Here is a 25,738-nt window from a genome sequence, read left to right as displayed (position 1 = left end):
ATGCATTGTCACCAAGGAGGCTTGCGATGCAGTGCCTTGGTGTGTGACACACAGTGTGCCAGTCTTTCATGACACAAGAGGACCAACCCTAGGTCATACTGCTGGGGCTCCATCCAGCTCCTCCTATACTGCAGTGCCAAACTCCAACCCCCAAATGTCTGATGAGGGAGCTAGGAAGATAGGAATCAATCAAAAGTTTTATCATTTATTTACAAAAAATAAAAAATAAAAGGGCTTTAAAGCTTCAATTAGTTCCAGCAACACACAGTCCCCAAATGCGGGGCAAGGGCCCTCTCTTTTGCCAGAAAGCATTGGGAGGGAGGAGGAAGTCTCTGGTCTAACCTCAGGCAGGATCATAGGCTGCTCAGGCAGCTGCAACAATAAGCTGGACCTGAGCCTGGAGGCAGCAGGGAGATGGGCCAGGCTGAAAGCCTGCTACGATGGTGGGGACTCTGGGAAGCACCCTGTTGTCTCTGCCAAAGGAAGGAGAGGCCGAGGTACAGAGAGCCTCTCCCATCCCTACACTCTACCAAGAGCCCAGGACCCTGGGCCAGTCCAAAAAAATCTGAGAGCAGAAATCACAAGGCACTGAGTATAAGAGTCTGTGGAAAGGCAAACGGATGGAGGATGGTCCTTGGCTACTGGGACATCGCCGGATCGATGGTCCTTGGCTACTGGGACATCGCCGGATCCAGCAGCTTCAGAACCCCACCCACCAGGTGCAGGCTTCCTGTAACCAGTACATGGATGGCAGCGGCCTCACGGAGAATGCTGGCCCCGCTGTTGGCTGTGGGGTGGTTGAGAAGATTCCTTGGAAGGCTCTGGGGCTGAAAGATGGGATCCCGGCCTTGGCTGATCCACAGCAAGGCGTGGGAGATGCAGCTGAAAACGAGGGAGCTCGTCCTAGTAGGCTGAGGTGGGTGCGGGGCCAGCAGCAGGGAGCCTGGCCCAGCAGGGTCTGGGCTGCAGCTGCTCCAGAGGTTGGAGCTGGCCTGTTTCTCGGCCAGGCAGTTCCAATGCTGCTGGTGTTGGAGGCAGCGAAGCAGCACCTGGTCCAGAGTCACAGTGAAGTTCTGCTGGTCTGTGGGGTCCAGAACCAGGCATGTCAGTGGAGGGGGAAGGGAAAGGGAGCAAGGTAGCATCTGCCTAGCTCCTGGCCCTTACAAGCACAACTTCACCAGACTGCTGGCTGTCTGCACTATGGACTGTGACCAGTGCAACCTGCTCACTGTCAGGGGAAGCACGCTCACCTTTACAAACTGTCCCCTGGGGTCCCTCACGTGTGGGCGTGAGTGTTTCCCAGGAAGCCTGTTAAAGACACAGGTCCCAGATCTCCCCAGTCGGTCCATGTGGAACCTGGAGGTCTATCTGCATGGTTCACACACACGCTTTTAAAATACAATGCATACAAAAAGCATTCTGGGAGCCAGTGAGATGGCTTAGTGTGAGGGGGTGCTTCCCACCAAGCCTGGCAGCCTATATATAATCCCCATGGCCCACATGGTGGAAGGAGAGAAATGACTCCCCCAGGTTGTCCTCTGGCCTTCACCCATGTGCCCCAACCCAAGTTAATTAATGTAATAAAAAAAACAGCTTTTGAGCCGGGTGTGGTGGCGCACACCTTTAATCCCAGTACTCGGGAGGCAGAGGCAGGCGGATTTCTGAGTTCGAGGCCAGCCTGGTCTACAAAATGAGTTCCAGGACAGCCAGGGCTATTATATAGAGAAACTCTTTCTCCAAAACAAACAAACAAACAAACAAACAAAAACAGCTTTTAAGCCGGGCGTGATGGCGCATGCCTTTAATCCCAGCACTCAGGAGGCAGAGGCAGGTGGATTTCTGAGTTCGAGGCCAGCCTGGTCTACAGAGTGAGTTCCAGGACAGCCAGGGCTATACAGAGAAACCCTGCCTGTCTCGAAAAACAAAAACAAAAATAAACAAACAAACAAAAAATGTACTTCACACTGCAAGCTAGTTCTACACTCTTCCGTAGGTTCCCAGAGCTGAGTCTTCAGCAGGCAGTACCTGCCCATCTTCATGCAGCGCACACTGGGATTTTCTATTCTCTTCTAGTCAATAAATCTTAGTTGAGTCTCACAGCGCTGATTTCAGTAGGCGTCAGTGGGCTGTAACCTGCCCTTTAAAAAAATGCTATACCTGATAATTCTTTCACAGTGCTGTGACTACATGCCATAACTTTGAAAATGCACCAAAAGGTGTTTCTACAATAAAATCTACATACCCTGGTGCTGGTGACATGACTGAGTTGTTAAACATCCCTTGCTGCTCTTGCAGAGAACTGGGGTTCAGCTCCTAGTACCCACATGGTGGCTCACCACCATCTTAACTCCACTTCCAGGGGATCTAATGACTTCTGGCCTCCAAAGCGCTGGGCACTCAGACACACACAAACAATAAAAATAAATCTTAAAAACCAGAACCCGCTGTCTCCTGGCACGCTTTGGAAGGCCCTGTTCCTCGCTGAGCAGTCTGCCATGGGTGCCTGGCATTAGCCATGCCATCTGCCCGCTCTCACCTGCGTTTCCTATGGATGAAACCTCTGTCACGTTGGGGCAGAAGACAGCGTAGTCAAACTGGCAGGGCTGGGAGACCAAGGGGAGATGCCATTAGTATCAGTCTTCTGAAAGATGTCCCTCACCCCCACTTGACTTCCAAATACTCCCCAGGCCACACCTCTGGAGACAACCGCCCCTGCACTGGGATATGTAGTAATGAGCCACAGCCCTCCATAGCTGCCCCATCTGCCTCAGTGCACTGCCTGCTGCTGTACAGGGAGTTCGTGCGTGCATGTGTTGTTCTGAGTGCAGAGTCAGGTGGTACCTACTTAGGGCAGCCGAGCTGAGGAGCAGGCCCCAAACCCAGGCTGGAGTAGTCTCTGGATATGAACCACTCCAGCCTCCTGTCCTGAAGTGGGAAGTGATCCGAGGAGCCACTCTGGCCCTGGCAGCCTAGCACTGATGCAGCCCCACAAGCAAAGCGTGACAGGGATTGGCTCCATTTACAGGTGAGGACGTCCAGGCCTCGGCGCCCACCAGAACCAGGGCCACCTGCCGCCCATCCACCCTCCAGGTGGGTCCTTTACCTGCAGCAGCTTCAGCAGGGCAGCAGAGTCCCTGTCACCAGTAGAGTTGAAGAGCAAGATGTGTACTTCAGACCCTCTGCATCAGGAAGAAATGGGTGGGACATGCCTTCTGCCCTTCCTCCCACACCATTCCAGCCATTTCCCCAGAATCTAACCCATGTGGATTCTCTGTAAGAGCAACGAGGGCCTTTAACAACCATCTCTCCAGCGCCAGGGTATAGACTTTATTGTAGAAACACCATTTAGGACATTTTCAAATCTGTACCATATAGTGGCATCACTGTTAAAGAATTATCAGTAGAGCATTTTTTCCCTAAGAGCAGGTTACAGCCCACTGATAGCTACTGAAATCAGCCCTAAGGGAGTTATTACCCAGGGTCTGCACCCTGCATGCTCAGACAGACTAGCCAGAGAGCTCACCCATCGGTGCGTTTGCTGCGCTCCAATGACTGGCGGTACCAGTGCACACAGGCCTGCACACTGCTGGTGGTATGGGCGCCATCAAGGTACCAGGTAAGGGGTCCCCGCTGGAGTATCTGTGTCCGGCCAGGCCACACTGTGTCCCGAAGCCCTGGCAAAGGCAGATGAGACAATGCTCTGAGATCCACAACAAGGCCTGTGATCTCCTGGCCCTACAGGCAGATCCACTTACTAATGGCTGCCTCTGGGTTCCTGGAATGAACTGTCCTGCTGTGAAGTCTTCCAGACAGCCCTGAGATGGTGCTCTCACCATCTGCTATTACACAATCCTACATTCCCAAGTGACAGTCAGTGTTGTGCTCACACAGCAAGTGAGGGCTAGGGCTGGAGTTTGACCCAAGATCTGCTCCAGGGCTGTTCCTGACAGCAACCCTGGCACACTGAAGCTGTTCTCCGGGGGTCTAACAGTTTGAGCCTTACTTTGGGAGGAGAGCAGTTTGGAGGACTGAAGCAGAGGCATCCTCCCTCAATCTGACTGGCACTCTGCTCGAGGCTTCCGGGCTCACACCTGAATGACTTCACACCAGGAACCATCCAACAGCCCCTGGCAGTGGGTGTCATCAGCATCTCATTTGGCAGGTAGGAAAACTGAGCTGTGAACTCTAGGCCAGAGAGGAATGCTCACCCCGAGGGAGGCACTATCTACAACTGCCCCAACCCCCAAACAGAAAACCAAAAGAGACATCTGAAAGGGCACACAGATACAAGAGGAACTCAACACACACCTCAGGGGAACGGAGATGTGCAGTCTCCTGACTGGGGAGGAAGTTCCAACTTACCACGCCTCATGTGAGGGGTAGGGCGGAACACAGGTGCCAGGGGCAGCTGCCACCGTATGCTTGGCCTGGATACCTTCAGCTCCGGGATGTCTGTAGGGTGTGAGCCTGGATTCAGACCCCTCCAAGGCAGGTTCCACTCATGCCTTGGAGCTGCCCACTTGCACTGGCCCACCTACCTTGGTGGTCCTGCCGCTCCAGCCAACAGTGGGCCAGCTGCAAGGCCAAGGCTGCATTAGACCGCTGGTGTGCTCCCTCCAGACCCAGGCTCAATGGCAGTCCAACCTCCTCCAGGGCTTCCAATGGCGGACACAGGTACAGTGGGCACTGTGGGGGAGGGGGAGGCGGAGAGCTGGTCAGCTGACCTGCCACCACCACTATGTTAGAAAGCCTTCTGACCACCAGGGCCCATCACCAACCACCAAACCCACCAGGGCCTACCAAGACCTGCTTCCAGAACCAGATGTGTCCTGGAGCCACAACAGCTGCCCCCCTTACCCCCTTGCACATGAGGAACCCAAAGCCCAACAGGAGACTGTGTTCTTCTAGTCAGCACACCCCTCCACCCCGCCACGCCAGCCAGTCACTCACTGCAATCTGCTGGGCTCGATCTCTCAGCACTGCCAGGGGACCTTCTGGCTGCACCACAGTGAAGGCAGGGACACCAGGCTGCAGGCACACCAGGAAAAAGGGACAGGGGCTGATTTCAACTGAGGCCACAGAGGGAAAAGGATGAGAAGCCAGGCTGTGCAGACAGCTAGGACCTGGTCCTGACTTGCCACAGTCATTTTTCGGTAAGCGTTAAAAGGAGAGACCCTGGGCTCCCATGAACCTCTCCTGCCTTGGCCCACTATGTTACCTTAAAGATGCCCCCTTTCTGCCATGCTATTTTCTCCACCGTATCTCCTAGTAGACTGGTGTGGTCAATGCCAAGAGAGGAGACGCCACACACCACTGGCTTTCTGAAAGAGACAAGAAGGCCCTGCTCCCCAGTGCCGAGCCACAGCGCAGGCTCCAGGTGACTCCACAGCCACAGCGGCTGCCTTACCTGATGATGTTGGTGCAGTCAAAAGCCCCGCCAATGCCCACCTCCACCACTGCCAGGTCCACCTGTAGGAGAGCAGACGGCACGCAGGGAGCAGGGAGCCCCTCCACTCATGCTCTGCTCCCCGAGGACTCAGACACAGGGCTAAGAAAGACACTCACCTTCTCTTGGAGGAAGACATGGAAGGCCATGAGCGTGAGGAAGCGGAAGTAAGAGGGCATGGAGACGTGGCTGTCGTCCTGCACACAGAAGGAGCCAGTCAGGGCCAGAGCCCCACACCCCCACAGCCCCAGCCCCTGCTCTGGGGAGATGGACCCTCCCCAGCCCCCCAGCCACAGTACCTTGAACTCCTCCAGCTGATTATAGAGGCACCAGAAGTGCTTGGTGAAGAGCTCGGGGCTGATGGGTTTCCCGTTGATTCGAATCCGCTCCCGCACCTGCACCATGTGAGGAGAGCTGTGGAGAGACCTGGGGTCATCGGGACTCCCCCCTTCCCGGGCCTTCCTTGCCCTAATCAGACTGTGTCTGCCCTGTTCCCGAGGCTCCATGACGTCCTCAAGACTCTGAGCTCCTGCCTAGGGCCTCCAGAGCCTGCGGAGGCCGAGCCCCGCCCCAGCAGCTTGGCGGCCCCTCCAGTCCCTAGCCAGTTGGTGGGTTCATCCTATGATACCACTCTCAACTAAGACCTCCGCCTCAGAAAGGAGGGAGATAGCCCTGTCCCCACGATGATCTAACAAGAGTCTCTGGGCCCCAAAGGACTAGTAGCTCTGCTAACACGTGCCTATAACAGCCATCCGCCTTTCAGTCTCAAAGCAATAAATCCAGAGGGAGGAAATGTCTGAGTCATTCCCCTGCCGCATCCACATCTGTAGGCTGGCTGGCTGGCCACGTAGGCCAAGGTCAGTGGTTAGAGCTTTATTATCAGGGACCAGCGACATGGCACATGCTGCCAACGTTGATGATCTATGGTCATCCTAAGAACTCACGAGAGAAACTTCTCCTAAAGGTTGTCTCCTGACCTCTTCGTGGGCTACAGCAATGCACACGCACTAAGGCACCCAAGGTAATGAAAAAGTCCTTACATGTTTTCAAGCTTTAAAAGTATTATTCTTTGGTCAGTGACACATATACTGGGCTTCAGATTCCATTACAGATGGTTGTGAGCCACCATGTGGTTGCTAGGATTTGAACTCGGGACCTTTGGAAGAGCAGTCGGCACTTTTAACCACTGAGCCATCTCGGCAGCCCTTGGTTTGTTTTTTAAGACAGGGTTTCTCTGTGTAGCCCTGGCTGTCCTGAAACTCACTCTGTAGACCGGGCTGACCTTGAACTCACAGCCTGTCTCACCTACTGAGTGGTGGGATGAAAGATGTATGCTACCACTGCCCTGCCCAGCTTCCATGTCTTTATTTTGAACAATCACCAGTTCCAGGAAACGGACATGTCAGTTGATCTGAATTGGCCCCAGCCAACTGGTTTCAGGTGCTTATGGAGGTGGCCTGACAGAACTGACAAAGCTAATGTTGGATATGCTCCTCCCTCAAGGGAACAAATCCCCAGGAGTATACTCATATGCATTCCTCTGAAACATCCTCTGTTTAAGGTGACAGGGGAGGAGAGGCTCACATCAGTAAGCCAGCTCCACATCTTGTGGGCTTCTGATGTCTGTGAGTAACCACAAGGGGGCGCTGCCTCCAGAAGAAACCACAGCTATCGCTGGCAGAGCTCTACTGCCTCCCTGTGGAGACTCTGACATGGGGCCATAGCCAATCTGGCTCTGCACCTTTATGGGTCAGGTGTGTGTTCCTTGCTGCAGAGACATCTTAGCCAACAAATATCCCTATGCTTAAAAACTGGATCTGGAGAGCCTGGGAGATGGTTTAGTCAGGAAAGTGCTTGCCACACAAGTATGAGGGCCTGCGTTCAGATTCCCAGTATTCTCAAACTCCATCCACACCCACCCCAACCCCTGCCAAAAGAAACCAGCCAGCGGCTGTGAGTTGATTACCCCACTTCTGGGGAGGCAGACACAGGAGCATCCCTGGGGGTTGCTAATGCATAGTCATCCAGCTGAATCTAGGAGCTCCAGGTTCAGTGAGAGACCCAATCTCGGAAGAAGAAAGAGAGGAGAGGGGGAGGGGAAGGGGAGGGGAGGGAGAAGGAGGGGGAAGGGGAGGGGGATAGAGGAGGAAGAGACTAGGGAGAGGGGATGGGGTAGGAGGAGGAAGAAAGGAGGGAGAGGGGAGGCAGAGAGGGGGAGGGGAGGGGGAGGGAGAAGGGGAGAGGGAAAGGGAGAGAGGGAGACAGGGAGAGGGGGGAAAGGGAGAGGGAGAAGAGGAGGGGGAGAGGAGGAAGGGGAGAGGGGGAAAGGGAGACAGGAGGAGGGGGAGAGGGGGAGGGGGAGGGGAGGGAAGGGAGAGGGGGAGAGGGAGGGGAGAGGGTAAGAGAGAGGGGGAGAGGGGGAAAGGAAAGAAGGAAGGAAGGAAGGACAGAAAAACACACACTGAGGTAAACACATGCTTGTGTGCCCATGCACACATAATTCATACTCAAAGGTGGGTAAAGTGGTGCACAACTTGAATCTCAGCAATCAAGAGGCAGAGACAGGTTAGACTGTGAATTCTTCCAGACTAATCTACAGTATCCCAGGCCAGTCAGAGCTTCATAGAGAGACACCCCACCCCCCAAAAAAACCAGACATTTAAAAAGCAGGCAAAACCAAGCTCTGCAGTGCGGTGGCTCACACCCGCAACTCCAGCAGGAGACTGAGGTAGGAAGAGCCCAGGCTGTAGGCCTGCCTGAGGGACAGAGTGAGTTCCAAGTCAGCCTGGGCTAGAGTGGCACCTGCCTCAAACAGGGACTGGATCGATGGCTCAGCAATGAAGAGCACTGAATGCCCTCGCAGAAGACCTGGGTTTCATTCCTAACACACACGTGGCTCAGAACCTGTGCAATTCCAGTACTAATAGGCACACACATATAAAGCACATACATGCAGCAAAATACACACACACATAAAGCAAGAAGAATAATTTAAAAATTTAACGGGCAAAAATTACATTTGGAACTTAAATTAATAAAAGGTCACCTGGTTCTTCCAGCCAGGTACTTAGGCCACACCTTGAGACACCGGCCCATCTCTCTCCCTCCATTTTATTCCTTATGGAAACTGATGGCTGCTATTAGTGGGCTAACACTGGCACTGTGGATTTAATGTTTGCTGAATCAACAAATACCTGGAGAGGGGCAGAGAGGCTGACCTTGGCTCTAGCACCATAGCCTTCTAGAGCTGAGACACACACACATACTCACACACACACACACTCACACAGAGCCCAGTACCTAAAGAAGCCAGTCTTCAGGCCGTAATTCCGCAGGATCCGTTCGGTGAAGGCACAGGTGGAGCCCTGGAAAGCATTGGGTAGGATGAAATGATGGGTACTGCTGGTTGTCGCCCAGAATCACCAGGGAGATGAGCCTCCAGGCAAGCCTGAGGAGGAGTTTCTAGACAGGGTTGACCTAGGCATGCAAGCACACATCCATCCCTTCCTGACTGAGGATGCAATGTGATCATGTGATCATCACCTGCCATGGGGGACCACATCCCCCAGAACTCACAGCCAAATAAACTCTCCTTCCCTACATGCCCGACATGACAGTCTGATGTCAGCTTGGCAAAAGCTGGCCATTTGAGAGGGGGGAGCCTCAGCGATCCAGCTTATGGGAGCCTCCATAAGCTCCAGCGTGAGGTGCTGGGCGTGGTGGTGGCGGCGGCGCACGCCTTTAATCCCAGCACTCGGGAGGCAGAGGCCAGCCTGGTCTACTGGTCTACAGAGTGAGTTCCAGGACAACCAGGGCTACACAGAGAAACCCTGCCTCGAAAAAACAAAAAAAAAAAAAAAAAAAAAAAAAAGCAGGCTGAGAAAGCCCTGATGACCAAGCCAATATGTGGCACCCCTCCTGGCCTCTGTATCAGCTCCTGCCTCCAGGTTCCCACCCTGTTTGAGTTCTTGTCCTGACTTCTTTGGATGAGGAGAAACTGTTCTCTATGGAATGCAAGTGAAGTTAACCCTTCCCTCCCCAGGTTGCTTTTGGTCATGGTGTTTCAGCACAGCAATTGGGACCCTAACAGGACACCCTAAGGTGCTCTTTGGTAGCAGCATGTAGAGAATCAATTAATAAAGGTAGACAGGCAGGGGCTGGAGAGATGGCTCAGCAGTTAAGAGCACTGACTGCCCTCCCGGAGGTCCTGAGTTCAATTCCCAGCAACCATGTGGTGGCTCATAGTCATCAATAATGGGATCCAATGCCCTCTTATGGTGTGTGTGAAGACCGTGACAGTGCACTCCTACACATACAATAAATAAATACATCTGGGCTGGCGAGATGGCTCAGTGGGTAAGAGCACCCGACTGCTCTTCCGAAGGTCCAGAGTTCAAATCCCAGCAACCACATGGTGGCTCACAACCATCCGTAACGAGATCTGGCGCCCTCTTCTGGAGTGTCTGAAGACAGCTACAGTGTACTTACATATAATAAATAAATAAATCTTTAAAAAAAATAAATAAATACATCTTTAAAAAAATAAGGTGAACCAGGCAGTGGCGGTGCATGCCTTTAATCCCAGCACTTGGGAGGCAGAGGCAGGCAGATTCTGAGTTCGAGGCCAGCCTGGTCTACAGAGTGAGTTCCAGGACAGCCAGGGCTACACCGAAAAACCCTGTCTCGAAAAACCAAAACCAAAAAAGCAAACAAAAAAAGGTGGATGGGCACCAGTCCACCACATGGAGTCCTGGATTACTCTTACCTTCCCTTTGGTCCCAGTGACATGAATAATGTTTAGCCGGTTCAAGTCCTCCACCTACAACAGACAGAAAGGTCCTCGCCTCAGCCACTGGGCTCTCACGCAGATAGGGTCAAGATGTCTTGCAGGATGTACAACCTTACCTGCAGTCCACTCCGTGCCAGGTACATCTCCATAGCCTCCAGCTGCGCCTGGGGGTCACTCCGTTGGCGCTTTACCTGCTCCAGGTAGCTGGCATTGGTTTGCAGGGTGTTGAGCGTGCGTACAGCATCCTGGCAACCATAGTCCCAGTTCAGTGAGGGTCCTTGAGGACAGAGGGACCCAGCCCACCAGTGGCAAAACCAGGGCAACAGGCCCGTTATACCAGCCACACTGCCTTTGCCTACAGCTATTTGGTGGGGACAGCCCTGGCATATCTCCAGTTCTAGCAAAGATGGGAGCCACAGCCAAGCTAGCCCCACCCAGGGAGTGCCAGGTAAAGCTGGCAAGATTAACGGACCTTCATTTCCTGGGCTGCCTTCCCCAAGCTTCTATGCCCTCAGCCTTCACACACAAGACCAACCCTGGGAGGGAGGCTTTGTCCTTAATCTCTCTACCACTATACTTACTGGACACCCACTGAGTGGGGGCCAGGACATTAGAAATCTAGGAACTTTGAATTTTGGAATATTTGAGACTCAAGAGTTCCACTTTCTAACCCTAAGACAAGACGATGTAAGTAAGCAATTAGATCTGGAAGAGGAGGTACAGAGGGAGGGTAAGTAAGCCCAAGAATTGTAGGGCCAGAATCTACAGGTGGGTACAGACAGTCTCAGGAGCCGGCTTTGGGGGATGGGAGTGGAAACAGAAAATAAACAGAGAGGCCTAAATGAGAGGCATTTGAGGATATAAATCCAGTCGTGTGTTTCAATTACCCTACACTCTGAGAAACCTGTGCTTAGGCAGTTCCTCTCAGGCACCAGACTGGTCGTCTGCCCTCTTATCCTCAAGGCTTGGCTGGAAGCCTCACAGCCCTAAACCGGTGCCACCTGCCTGGCCAGCATTAAGTTCTGGTCATTGACAACTGACCCTGGCACAGTTTGTAACCTACAGTTTGTTCTAGATTCTTGGTCTCTTTATTGCCTCTTTTTCTGCCTGCCCGCCGGTCAATTCTGAATACTTGGATTCCAGTCTTCGAGTCTTGGAGACCCCAATCCCAGATCCTCCTGGGTATTTCCACTCTGTACTCCAGAACTCCTCCTTCCCCCTCATCCTGCATTGCCCTGCATTGGAACTTCTAAAACTCAATTCAGATTCTGGACGTTCTGGTGTGTCACCAGCGCCCATTCCCTCTGCAACACCGGACACGCGCTCTCAGAATTCCCACATCGGGCCACCTGAGCTCAACTTTCCGGTCCCTGTCACCTCCCCTGGGCTCTGGGATGTCCCCGCCCCTCGAGCCCCGCAACTTCATGCTCGGGTGGCCCCAGCAGCTGGCGGAGAGCAGAGCACGGCTCCGGTGCTGCCCACGTGTCAGTACGGGACCGTTTGCCCGCGGGAACGGTCAGAAACCTGATACTCCATGCCCGGCTCCTGTGGCGCTGGCCACGCGCTCAAACCCCGCCGCGCCGCGCCCTCCGTCGTTGCACCACGCGCAGAAACAGCTGCCAGGGACAGAGTCGTGCACAGGCGGCTCCGCGCCCACGACATAGTCTTAATGCCACCGCAAACTAGGCCTGGGCCGGAGCCGCCCCGCTTCGCCCCGCCCCGCCCTGACGCCACCCTAAGGCCCACCAATCCGAGTCTCTAGATTTTCCCGGACCAATGAGAAGCGGCGCCTTATCACGGCCATCTTTGTGAGGGGCAGATGGTCCGGAGGTGCGCTGCTCTCGCCATGCTTCTAAGGGGCGCGCTGCCGGGGAGGGTGGAGGGAAGAGGGTGTTCCTGGGAGGGGTCCTCCACCTTAAAGGAACTCTGTACTCTTTTCGTCGCCATCCTCCAATGGTCTGTGCACCAGGTCTTAAAGACTTCGCTATATATCCAAAAATAGCCAATCCGAGCCAGCAGTTCTCAGTCCCGGCTCCTTGGCAGACCAGCTCTGAGCTAGAATAGAATTACAGGGCTGGCAGATGCCTGTGTCATCATCAATTCCCAGCACCGAAATGTCCCAGCTCACACAGATAGTGGGGATGAGGCCTTTTCGGTCAAGAATATGACCCCGTCTCTCCAGGCTTTTTTTGTTTTGTTTTGTTTTGTTTTGTTGTTTGTTTGTTTTTTGCTTTTTTTTTTTTTTAGTTTTTCGAGACAGGGTTTCTCTGTATAGCCCTGGCTGAACTGCAACTCACTCTGTAGACCAGGCTGGCCTCGATCTCAGAAATCCGCCTGCCTCTGCCTCCCATGTGCTGGGATTAAAGGCGTGCGCCACCACGCCCGGCCTCTCCAGACTCTTAACTCACTCTAGAAGCCTAGGAAGACTGACACCCCTATCAAGGCCTGTGTGGTTCGGGGGGGATTTCCAGGCTAAGAAGGAGACAGTGGGAAAGACTTCCATTTGGTTGGACCGGGTTGCTCCCGGGATGCTTCATCAGCAAGGACCTGGAGCCCCGTATGAAATTAGGTTTGGAGAAATGGCTCAGTGGTTAAGTCTCAAGGTTCAAGTCTTAGGACCCACACTGCGGCTCACAATTGTAGACTCCAAACTGGGGATCTGAGACTCTGGCCTCTAAAAGCACAATGCAAACAGGCAAAAAAATTAAGTAAAGATAAAAAATTTGGCTGGGCGGTGGTGGCGCACGCCTTTAATCCCAGCACTCACTCGGGAGGCAGAGGCAGGCGGATTTCTGAGTTCGAGGCCAGCGTGGTCTACAAAGTGAGTTCCAGGACAGCCAGGGCTGCACAGAGAAACCCTGTCTCGAAAACCAAAAAAAAGATAAAAAATTTGGAGTAAATTTGCTGGCTTTAGGGGAAGGTGTGTAATCTTATTGGGGCTTTGGAAACTCCCCCGCGGTAGAGAGTGGATTTGAGGGCCCTCTGAGGGAGGGAACAGTAATCTCACATTATATTGTAGGTGAGGCGGTACTTCCATTTGTGCAAGGCACTGGACAACAGCAATGGGTTTTCAATCTCCCCTGCTTTTCTACAGTGGGCTTAAATATTTAGCAGAGATTTCTATTTTAAATAAGCAAGGACTGTTTGGGGAGAAATCTAGACATTTGCTCTCTGAACGTACTCCTGGCCTCAAACTCACAGACATCTCCTTGCTCTGGCCTCCTGAGTGCTGGCATCAAAGTGTCCAAGCATATATTTCAGTGAACAGCCTCACTCATTCTTGGCCCACTCCCCCCACCCCACCCCCATGGAGTTTCATCTGTAACCCAGGTGGACCTGAGACACCATAGCTGCACCCAGCCAGTCTCAGATTCTTATGTGGCAAAAGATCACTTTAAATTCCTGGTCCTGGGGCTGGTGAGATGGCTCAGTGGGTAAGAGCACCCAACTGCTCTTCCAAAGGTCCAGAGTTCAAATCCCAGCAACCACATGGTGGCTAACAACCATCCGTAACGAGATCTGGCGCCCTCTTCTGGAGTGTCTGAAGACAGCTACAGTGTACTTACATATAATAAATAAATAAATCTTTAAAAAAAAAAAAAAAAAAAATTCCTGGTCCTGCTTTCACTGCCCCAGCGCTGAGATTCCAGTGCTCAGAGGATCGGCCTACACCAGCAGGGCTGGTTTCATACCCTACTGGGATCTCAGCCAGAGCCTCACAAGCATCTGCCACTAAGTGATAGTCCTCTGTTTTGAGACAAGATCTCATGTGACCCAGGTCTACCTCTAATTCACTATGTAGCCCAGGACAATTTAAAACTTTAATCCTTCTGCCTCCACCACCCGGGTGCTGGGATTACAGGCATTTGCCATTTTGCTTGGTGTTCCCCAAGTGTGGATTTCAGCGAACAGCTTCACTCATTCTCGGCCCACTTTCCTCTCAATCTTTCTAGTTTTTCCCCCCTCTATGGGCTTTCAGAACCTTCCTCTACCCACTGACTGGTATTATAACCCTTGTGCCCCACCCCCCTTTTTCTTCTCTCCGACAATCACAAAATCAGTTTGTGCCTCTGTCTTAGTCAGGGTTTCTATTCCTGCACAAACATCATGACCAAGAAGCAAGTTGGGGAGGAAAGGGTTTATTCGGCTTACACTTCCATGCTGCTGTTCATCACCAAAGGAAGTCAGGACTGGAACTCAGACAGGTCAGGGAGCAGGAGCTGATACAGAGGCCATGGAGGGATGTTCTTTACTGGCTTGCCTCCCCTGGCTTGCTCAGCCTACTCTCTTATAGAACTCAAGACTACCAGCCCAGGGATGGTCCCACCCACAAGGGGCCTTTCCCCCTTGATCACTAATTGAGAAAATGCCTTACAGTTGAATCTCATGGAGGCATTTTCTCAACTGAAGCTCCTTTCTCTGTGATAACTCCAGCTGTGTCAAGTTGACACAAAAATAGCCAGTACAATTGACCCCTTGTCAACTTGACACACAAACACATCACTAGTAAGCCTCAACCTTTACATTCGTATTCATCCCCAAGATCTAAATAACTTTAAAAGTCCCACAGTCTTTACATGTTCTTAAATTTTCAATCTCTTTAAAATATCCATCTCTTTTAAAATCCAAAGTCTTTTTTACAATTAAAAGTCTCTTAACTGTGGGCTCCACTAAAACAGTTTCTTCAAGAGGGAAAATATCAGGGCACAGTCACAATCAAAGCAAAAATCAATCTCCAACCGTCCAACGTCTGGGATCCAACTCACAATCTTCTGGGCTCCTCCAAGGGCTTGGGTCACTTCTCCAGCCATGCCCTTTGTAGCACACACATCGTCCTCTAGGCTCCAGATGCCTGTACTCCACTGCTGCTGCTGCTCTTGGTGGTCATCTCATGGTACTGGCATCTCCAAAACACTGCATGACCCCTTCAGTCCTGGGCCTTCAATTGCAACTGAGGCTGCACCTTCACCAATGGCCTTCCATGGCCTCTCACAGTGCCGAGCCTCAGCTCCTCTGCATGACCCCTTCATGCCTTCAAAACCAGTACCACCTGGGTGACCCTTACACATTACCAAGTCCCGCTGCAGAAGGAGTACAACCTTGCCTATCTCTGGAACACAGCCTCTTTGTGCTTTCAGAAAACACTTCCCAGAAGATGTCACCTCAACGATGCTGGTCTCTTCTTAATCACCGCTAATTTCTTAGCTCCAGCTAACCAGCATCAATAGTCCCAGTAATGCAAAGTTTTTGCTTTAGTAGTTCTGGTATCTTGTTAATCACAGCTGATTCTTCAGCCCCAGCTAACCAGAACTACAAAATCTTCACAATCAAAACAGCAATGGCCCTGAAAAGAGTCTTTAATTTTCCCTCTGAAATTTCACAAACCAGACCTCCATCTTCTGCACTGTTCTCAATATTATCTTCCAAGCTCCTACACAACATCTGACAGAGCTCTTAACAACAAATGGATCTTCAAGCCCAAAGTTCCAAAGTCCTTCCACAGTCCTCCCCAAAACATGGTCAGGTTGTCACAGGAATACCCCACTCCGCTGGTACCAATTTGCCTTAGTCAGGGTTTCTATTCCTGCACAAACATCATGACCAAGAAGCAAGTTGGGGAGGAAAGGGTTTATTCGGCTTACACTTCCATGCTGCTGTTCATCACCAAAGGAAGTCAGGACTGGAACTCAGACAGGTCAGGGAGCAGGAGCTGATACAGAGGCCATGGAGGGATGTTCTTTACTGGCTTGCCTCCCCTGGCTTGCTCAGCCTACTCTCTTATAGAACTCAAGACTACCAGCCCAGGGATGGTCCCACCCACAAGGGGCCTTTCCCCCTTGATCACTAATTGAGAAAATGCCTTACAGTTGAATCTCATGGAGGCATTTTCTCAACTGAAGCTCCTTTCTCTGTGATAACTCCAGCTGTGTCAAGTTGACACAAAAATAGCCAGTACAGCCTCCTATCCCAGAAGCAAAGGCAGGTGGGTCTCTGTGGGTTCAAGACCATTCTGGTCTACAGTGTGAGTTCTAGGACAGCAAAGACTACTCAGAGAAACCCTGCCTCAAAAAGGGGAAGGGGGGTCCTGCCTAGCATATGCAAAGGCACTGGGATTGGTCCCTTAGCACTACTAACAATAATATTAAAATAAAAGCCTCTGTGTACCTGGTTCTGTCCTCCAAAGGGTCAGATCTGTAAGAAGTGGCACTGGAGGTATACAACATCCCAAGGGAGGACTTATTTCTGTGTATTCGGTGGAGTGAGGCAGAACGCAACTTAGCTCACTTCCTCCCTCTTTCCTGTCTCCTCCTTTGCTCTTTTTGTTGATTGTTTGTTTGTTTCTGACTGGATCTCACTAAACAGCCTACAGTGGCCTGGAACTCCCTGTATGGCCAAGGCTTGCCTCTAACTCTCAGCAATTCTCCTGCCTCAGCTCCCCAAGTGCTAGAAATATATCTGAGGCTCAAGGAATACAGTTGTAAGCCAGGTTACTCAACTTAGTTTCTTTTCCCTTTTAATTTATTCCCTCTTTTTTTTTTTTTTAAAATTTCTCAGTTATACCCAGCTACTTGGGTTTTTTTTTTTTTTAAAGATTTATTTATTTATTATATGTAAGTACATTGTAGCTGTCTTCAGACACTCCAGAAGAGGGAGTCAGATCTTGTTACGGATGGTTGTGAGCCACCATGTGGTTTCTGGGATTTGAACTCCGGACCTTCGGAAGAGCAGTCAGGTGCTCTTACCCACTGAGCCATCTCACCAGCCCTTATTCCCTCTTTTATGCGGGTGTTTTGTCTGTATTTAGGTCTGTGCAGCACCCTTGTACAATTTCAGCAGAGGGCAGAAAGGAGGGCTGGGCTCAGATCCCCTGAAACTAGAATCACAGGTGGCTGTGAGCCACGCTGTGGGTCCTGGAACCTGAACCTATCCTCTGGGAGAGTTAAATGCTCTTAGCTGCTGAGCCTTCTCTGCAGCCCTGATTTATCTTTTATCTTTGGCTAAGCAGAGAATCCTTGCCTGGCAGACAGGAGCTTCAGTACCTGCCACAGGCTTTCTCTAGAGCCAGGGCTGAGGCCCTGAGTCCTTGGACGGTATACATCAGCTCTGCCTGGAAACAGATGCAGACACAGAGCAGAATAGAGCACTGGAAATTCTGCCAATCTAAACTGGTTTTATTCCAGTTGTAAAAGGAAATTATAAGTGGTGCCTTGGTTCTGGGCATGTCACCTGTGTCTTGGACCTGTGTGTCCTTTGTTGTCTAAGGACACTTTTCATGACTTTCTACTTATTAATTTTATTATTTTGAGGTAGGGTCTCATACATCCCACCCTGGCCTCTAACTAAGTCACAATCTATCAAAGCTGCCCTTGAACTTCTGGGGTTTTTTGGTTTTGGTTTTTTTGTTTTGTTTTGTTTTCGAGACAGCCTGTCTTAGAACTCACTCTGTAGACCAGGCTGGCTCAAACTCAGAAATCCGTCTGCCTCTGCCTCCCAAGTGTTGTGCCACCATGCCTGGCTACCCTTGAACTTCTGATCTGCCTGCTTCCACCTCCCTAGGGCTGGCCTAGCAGGCTTGCATCACTATCCTGTCCAGTTCATACATTGCTAGAGATCCAGCCCAAGGCTTTATGTACACTAGTCAAGCAGGACTCCAACTGAGCACTACCCCTGAGCACTACTTCAGTTTTGTATTCACAGACAGCAATCAACCCTATATAGGTGACTCTATACCATACTGTTTCCGTATTCTCTTTCCTCCCTGATGCTAGGGTTGCACACATGCACATGCACACACACGCACTCGCACGCACACACATACATGCCATTGCATGTCTGTGGAGGTCAGGGGACAACTCTTCAGGAGTTGGTCCTTTCCCTCCACTACGTGGGCCCTGAGGATCAAATTTGGCAGCAAGTGCCTCTCAGCCATGGAGCCATCCTGCTAACCTATCCACAAGGCTTTGTATCTAGTTCTTACTCTGGACTGTGTTGGTATGTAGATGTATGTCCCTGAGGCTGACTGGCTTTTCTGAGCCTTGTTGTACTCCATGTGGTGGAAGGCTGTTGAAGACTGGTTCCTGTTGGCTGTTCCTGGCATTTTGCTGTCACATGCGATGCTGTAACAGTATCATTTACATTGTTTATTTCTTCCACACGTGAGAGAAACCCCAGTCTAAGAAGTGCAGTGACTAACTCAAGGGCAGTCTGCAGCACACATGCTCATACATATTGCCTTATACCCAGCAGGGGAGATGGAACTAGTTTCCTAATTTCAGGGGCATCCTTAGATCTTCCCAGGGCAGTGCTAACACTACCCTGGGCATCAGACGTCTCATAGCCCTTCTGGGAATTAGAGGTTGTCCTTATTTTACAGGAGGAGAAATTGAAGCTCAGGGAGAATAATGCACACACCCATTAATATCTACTCTTGTTCAATACCCCCCTCCACACACACACACCCCAGTCTGTCAGCTCCATGATGCTCTCTGCAGCCCCTGGACTTGCTGTGTAATGCTAAGAAAAGCATCCCCTGTCTCGGATTGGTCTCCTCCATAGCACACTGAGATCTGAATGAAGAAGTCCAGCTGTCCCTTCCTCACCTGGGTCTCTATACCTGGACTGCTATAAAGAACAAGGAGGGGGGCTGGTGAGATGGCTCAGTGGGTAAGAGCACCCGACTGCTCTTCTGAAGGTCCAGAGTTCAAATCCCAGCAACCACATGGTGGCTCACAACCATCCGTAACGAGATCTGGCACCCTCTTCTGGAGTGTCTGAGGACAGCTACAGTGTACTTACATATAATAAATAAATAAATCTTAAAAAAAAAAAAAAAGAACAAGGAGAGGACTGGAGGGATGGCTCAGTGGTTAATAGCATCGACTGCTCTTCCAGAGGTCCTGAGTTCAATTCCCAGCAACCACATGGTGGCTCACAACCAGCTGTCATGGGATCTGATGCCCTCTTCTGGTGTGTCTGAAGACAGCGACAATGTATTCATGTCAATAAAATAAAAATCTTTAAAAAAAAAAAAAGAATAAGGAGAGGCAAACACATCAGGAGGTTTTTGCAGAAGAGTGGCATCCAGAAGTGGGGTGCAAGCTGGGCAGTGGTAGCACAGGACTTTAATCCAAGCATTCAGGAAGCAGAGACAGACGAATCTCTATGTATTTTGGGCCAGCCTGGTTTCCTGAGTGAGTGAGTTTCAGAACAGTTGAGGCTACACAGAGAAACCCTGCCTTGAACAAAATGAAAAGTGGGGCTGGAGAGATGGCTCTGCTCTTCCAGAGATCCGGAGTTCAATTCCCAGCAACCACATGGTGGCTCACAACCATCTGTAATGGGATCTTATGCCCTCTTCTGGTGTGTCTGAAGACAGCTACTGTGTATCTATCTATCTATCTATCTATCTACCTATCTATCTATCTATTAGATACATAAAATCTTTTTAAAAAGAAAAGAAAAAACAAGTGAGTGCATCTCTGTACCCCGGGTACAGCAAGGATCCTCCATGTTCCAATGGCTACACTAATGGACTACAGAGACACCCCCACTCGGCACCTCCCCTCTCTGATATTCAGACCTTCACTTTGCCTGTGACCACAAAGGAGCTAGGACACTTGCAAACATAGATATAAGGTATTTGATCATATTCCTCCCTACTATCCTCTCTCATCCTCCTCCAATCCCCCTCCTCCCTCCCTCTTCCCACCTAATTCACCCCCTTATACTCTCATGTCTTTACATTTTTGTTTGTTTGTTTTTTGGTGTTTTTTTGTTTTTGTTTTTTGTTTTGTTTTTTTAGACAGGGTTTCTCTGTATAACCCTGGCTGTCCTGGAACTCACTTTGTAGACCAGGCTGGCCTCGAACTCAGAAATCCACCTGCCTCTGCCTCCCAAGTGCTGGGATTAAAGGTGTGCACCACCATGCCCGGCACGTCTTTATTTTTTTTAATTATTATTTTCTGTTGTATGTATGGATGTTTTGCCTACATGCATATCTATGTACTGTATGGGTGCCAATACCAGAGGAAGCCAAAAGGAAGTACCAGTTTCCCTCAACTGCAGTCACAGACGACTGCAGCCTGCCATGTAGGGGCTGGGAATTGAACCCAGGTCCTCAGCCAGTGCTCTTAACCAGTGAGCCCTCTCTCCAGCCCTCATGTCTTTTCATCCTTTTTTTTTTTTTTTTTTTTTTTTTTTTGGTGACCCATGGGTTTAACTAGGGCTCGCACAGGAGCGTGAGTGATATGTTACAATAGCACCCGCAGATTAGCAGTGGCTGCACCATGAAGAGACTGCCTCCCCTCGTCCAAGGGCAATGATCAGCTAAAAAGTAGGTCCTGCATTCATGCCTTCTAGAATGACTGGGGGGCGGGGGGGGGGGTCATCTAGCCTGTGCCCAGAGCCATTATGTTCCCATCTCCTGCAGCAGATGATACAGATGAACGCCCCACCTCCCTCCTGAAGCCCTTGTTTTTCTGGGTTTCCTGCCACTGGCTCTCTCTCCTTCCTGTCCTAAGGGTATACTTTGCTGGCCTTGCTCTCTCTGCTCTGCTTCTCTGACACACTGGTGTCCTAGGACCTGTGATAACTTCGTGTCACAGGCAGGTCCATCCAGCAGCCTTCTGGTCTCTCACCCACAGTGTCCACAGTATCTTAGATTGCTATGCTCATGACAATGATATCTGCCTTCTGAAATTGTTGAAGCTTGCTCAAGCTAGCTCAGGCCAATCTAGCTGAGGAACACCCATCCATCTTGGAGCCACTCAGAGCTCACTCGGGATCCCTATTGTGGGGCAGTGAGTTGTGCACAGACAGCCAGGTCCACGGTCGAGCACAGGCCTGGAACCCAGGTGACCCTAAGGGACAGAAGGTGTTAGGCTATGCCCTCTGGGCCCCTGGCTCCAGCCTCGCACAACCCTCTACCCCCATAGAGGTGTGTGGCCATAAGTCACGTAGGCAATGCCCCAAGCTCCTGGTATTGTCTGGACTCCACCCCCACAGTTACCTGGCAACAGTCAGGTATGCTCCTCCCCACAGTTACCTGGCAACAGTCAGGTATGCTCCTCCCCACAGTTACCAGGCAATAGCCAGGATGGCCCAGCCCACAATAAAAGGAGCTGCTTGCCCCCTCCTCGCTCTCTTACCTCTTGATTCTTTCCCCCTTACTCCCCCTCTCTCCATCTTCCCTTTCCGCCTCTCTCCATGTGGCCTGGCCGGTCTCTACTTCCCTACCCTTTTCCTCTCTGCCTTTTTACAATAAATGTCTAAAAACCATGGACTGCCTCTTCTCATTGGGATCCGCCATGCTGGAGCAATGGATTAAGTCTTCCCCCTAACTGGTAGCCCGTCTAACCTCCCGCCAGGAGGCCTCCTTGCGCTCCAGCCACGGCTGCCACCAACCCAAGACGCCCATCAAGCAAGCCACCTGAGCCAGCCAAGACTCTCCTCCCCACGGTAACCATGGAGCTCTCCCCCTGCCCTTTTCCCTTCTGCCTCCAGGCCAGAGTTCTACCGCGGGCCCCCACCTATTCTCAGGTCTTCTGCGACATCCAGCCACGTCTGCAGTGTCCAGGACTGAGAACATGACGTCCCTGGCCTCCTTGCGGCTCAGGGACCCCAGAACTGGGTCTTGTGCGGTACCCAGCAGCTTCTGTGGTGCCCTAGAGTTGGAGCCCGACTCTGACAGGTCTGTGGGGACCCCAAACTGTACTTTCCTCACCCCCGGAGCGGAGTCCTGTGGCTTCCCACAGCCCGACACCTACCTGGTAGTGCCGTGGGGTGTGGGCAGTCAAACTGCCCACATCCACCTTGCTCAGTAGCCTGAGCCCTGGGCCAGACTCTGGATCCATTTTTTTTGTCCCACACCCTATACCAAGCCCCATCCACTCCAGGCTCTCCACTCCCCTACTGGTTTTCCCTTGTAGATCCATCCGAAGGTCCTCTTGCTGCCTTTCCTGAGCCCTGAAAGTTCTCATTTTCAGTGCAGTTCAGTCCTTGTAGGTTCTACTGTCCGAGTGATAAACTCTTAACTCTGCATGTCCCCAACTTGGACCATCAGTCAGGCCCCTTTGGCTAATGCTCACACTTCATGATCACTTAGCACCAACAGTTTAATCCTGTTAGCAGCCTGGATAGCAGTAATACTACTCTCACCACACAGAGCAGCAAACTATGGTACAAGAAGTTGCCCAACCAGCCTAGGGTCACACAGAAAATAAATGTCCCTCTGCCCTGAACCATTCAAACGTTTGTATGACTGACCCCCGTTTCAGGGCATACCTGACGCAACCATTCCCTTTGCCTGTTAACCTTTTGTACTGTTGAGATTTTAAAGTACACGGTTGTGTTGCCATTTCAAAAGAAACACTTTTCTGGGCCAGGCAAGTGGGCAGAGGTACCTGCAGTCATGACAGACCACATAATACTTGGGAGGTAGAGGCGGGTGGATCTCTCTAAGTTTAACGGTAGTTTGATCTACATGGTGAGTTCCAGGATAGCTAGGGCTACATAGCGAGACCCTGCCTCAAAACAATAATAGGTGTTACAGTCAGGGGTTTGGCACTTGAGAGGTGGAGGAAGGAGCTTCAGGAATCCAAGGTGGTGGTTGAAAGCAGATGCAAATAATACAAAGCAAAATAAGCTCCACCCGCAAGGACTCACACTGTATGCTCTGCTTTCCTTGTGGGATCCAGGCGTGTGATCACAAAGCTAGAAAGCAGATCATAAGAGAGAGCGAGCTTCAAGGAAGAGGGAAACAGAGGAAAATGGAATACATATGATGAAAAAGCAGAAGGCAGGAACCGGGGAGATGATGCGGGTGTGTGTGGGGGTAACAAGCTTGCTGCACAAGTGTAGGGAGCTGAGTTTGATCCCCAGCACCCATGAAAAAAGCCAGCACCATGCTACACAGCATGAAACCCCTGGCTGGGAATCAAAGACTGGAGGGTGCTAAGCTCTATTGACTGCCAGCCTCTCAGAACGGTGAGGTCCAGGTTCAACAAGAGATGGAGAGTCTTTGAGGGAAGAAGAGCTCTGGCCTCCTCCTGCATAGGCATATAAGATCATATACATATACCACACTCAGGTGCACATGTATGCACACACAGATACACATACACGTGTGCACATAGAAAGCAAGGGATGGTGCACATCTTTAATCCCAGCACTCAGGAGGCAGAGGCAGGCAGATTTCTGAGTTTGAGGCCAACCTGGTCTACAGAGTGAGTTCCAGGACAGCCAGGGCTACACAGAGAAACCCTGGCCTAAAGAAAAAGAAGGAAGAAAGAAAGAAGGCAGGGAGAAAGGAAAGAAGAGCAGCACCCCTGGGTCCCAGGCCAGCACTTTAGTCTATATTGTTGTGTCTTGTCTTTTGCGATTGGGTCACCTTATGTAGCCCAGGTTGCCGCACCTAATGACTACAGAGATCAAAGGCACGCACCGCCATGCTAGTTTGAGTTATTTACACTTGTGTGTGTCTGTGTGTGCAACATATGTTGTATGTGCAACAATCATGTTCAGACAGTGTCACAGAGTCCAGGAGAGGGCATCACAAGCCCTCAGGAACATGAGTGACAGGTTTTGAGCTGCCTGATGTGGGTGCAGGAAGGCAAATCTTGCTCTGCCAGAGCAGTAAGCACATCCTTGGAAGCCATTCTCCTGCCTCGGGTTTTCTTGTTCTTTGTTGAGACAGGGTTTCTCTGTGTAGCCCCGGTTATCCTAGAACTTACTCTGTAGATCAGGCTGGCCTCAAACTCAGAGATCCACCTGCCTCTGCCTTCTGAGTATTGAGATTAAAAGCGTGGGCCACCACAACCTGGCTGTAGTTATCATCTGTACGTTGAGTTTCCCTAAATAATAGCAAAGTGCTTTTGCTGTGTTTGAGACAAGATCATGTAGATTGGATGGAGATGACCTTGAACTTCAGACGTTCCTACCTCCGTTTCTGGAGCATTTTGATTGCAGGTATGTGCCACACCTGGTTTTACAGTGCATGGTAGGCAAGCAATCACTTGAGCTACAGACATCCTCCAGTCCTAGTAGCAAGTCTTTTCTAGATAATGCCCTGCTCTGGGAGTAGCACACATGTCCAGTCTCATTTAATCCTTATGACTGCTTCAGAGAAAAGTTGTGTTTGGAACCCCATTTACTAAGGAAGACAACAGGGGCTAAAGCAAACAGTGGTTTAGTGACTGACAGGGTGTTAACCCAGGCTCTGCCCCAGGCCCTACCTGACTCCTGCCCCACCTGCTCCAAAATAGCTGTCAGCAGGGATCTGGCCTTGAGCTGGATGTCTCACCTGCCTCCTGTGTAACACAAGAGACACTAGCCTGCTTCTGAGACTCCGCTATATCACCTAGTGATAGAGCGGGAAGGGTTTCGGAGGAAGTCCCAATAGAGTAGGGTTCCTAACATCACCTGCTCAGGAGAGAGCTCCTGGTGACATGGCCTTTTTTTCTAGAGCCTGCAGTGTCTGCTATCCATGAGCCTGGAGGTCTATTTACCCACAAGAAAGCAAGACAAGCCACCATGAGGTCCTAGGAGCTCCTACCTGAAAGGAGGCAGTCTTAGCTTCGTAAGCACTCCCTGATGGGTCCTTCCACTCCATGGCTGCTTCCCACCAGAACTTCTCAGCCACAGGCCAGGACACAGGCAGGCACCTGGTGCTTTTCATCATCACTCGGCTTCCTAATGGGTAGGACACAAATGACTCCAAGTACAGGAGTTTCCGGCTGAGCCAGCTCTGCCCAGCTGGAGTGGGACTGCAGGGGGCTCCCAGGGCCCTCTCACCCTCTACACCAGGAGTGTTTACCTGAGAGGTTCGAATTTCCATCCTGAGCACAGTCCAGTAACTTTCTGGTGTCCCTACTACAGGGCTAGCTAGCTGTACCCTCTTGTGAGTTAAATAACAACTGGATGGAGGGTAAAGGTCAGGAGTGGGGCTGGGGGGTGGCAGGAGGCAGGGATATCTGGGAGATGTCCAAGTCCTGGGGTTGGCCTTGCTGCCCAGGTAAGACTGCCTCTCCCTGGCCTCTCCTAGCCCTCCTGGTCACAGCCCACCTCCCCTTACAGTTGGCCCCATTTGGCCGGCATCCTACCTGGCAGGGATGAATGGAGCAAGACAAAGAAACACAGGGGCAGCACAGGAATAAGGCGACCTTGACCCAGTTCAAGTTTACTGGAGAAGAGGCCCTGTTTTACCAGATCAATTGGTTGAAAAAAAGAAAAAAAAAAAAAACAGTCGGAATGCATGACAAAGTCCTTGGACTGCAGATGACATCAAGAAAATGAGTCCAGGGCTGGTGAGATGGCTCAGTGGGTAAGAGCACCCGACTGCTCTTCCGAAGGTCCAGAGTTCAAATCCCTGCAACCACATGGTGGCTCACAACCATCCGTAACGAGATCTGGCGCCCTCTTCTGGAGTGTCTGAAGACAGCTACAGTGTACTTACATATAATAAATAAATAAATCTTTTAAAAAAAAAAAAAGAAAATGAGTCCAGG

The 25,738-nt window shown here is 51.1% G+C and overlaps 1 protein-coding gene across 2 annotated transcripts; it reads right to left on the bottom strand.

Moving 5' to 3' along the window:
* Positions 1-192: 192 nt before the first annotated feature.
* Positions 193-25,149, bottom strand: Fpgs (folylpolyglutamate synthase). 2 transcript variants are annotated; one of them, XM_021184183.3, is made up of 16 exons: positions 25,048-25,149; positions 24,787-24,923; positions 10,352-10,480; positions 10,212-10,265; positions 8,747-8,811; positions 5,746-5,860; positions 5,566-5,643; positions 5,408-5,469; positions 5,219-5,321; positions 4,951-5,028; positions 4,539-4,686; positions 4,363-4,452; positions 3,524-3,674; positions 3,104-3,179; positions 2,537-2,603; positions 193-1,081 (listed from the first exon to the last, which is right to left on the bottom strand). In XM_021184183.3, the coding sequence occupies exons 2-16, from the start codon at positions 24,910-24,912 to the stop codon at positions 672-674; spliced, it is 1,752 nt and encodes a 583-aa protein (XP_021039842.1). In that variant the 5' UTR covers positions 24,913-24,923; positions 25,048-25,149; the 3' UTR covers positions 193-671. The 2 variants fall into 2 exon arrangements, with proteins under 2 accessions (XP_021039842.1, XP_021039835.1); XM_021184176.3 differs by lacking the exons at positions 24,787-24,923; positions 25,048-25,149 and adding an exon at positions 11,760-11,954.
* Positions 25,150-25,738: the final 589 nt, after the last annotated feature.

This window comes from Mus caroli, unplaced genomic scaffold, assembly GCF_978045245.1.
Source record: "Mus caroli unplaced genomic scaffold, Mus_caroli_1 scaffold_2, whole genome shotgun sequence".
NCBI lineage: Eukaryota > Metazoa > Chordata > Mammalia > Rodentia > Muridae > Mus > Mus caroli.
This window is presented reverse-complemented; position numbering and strand designations above follow the sequence as displayed.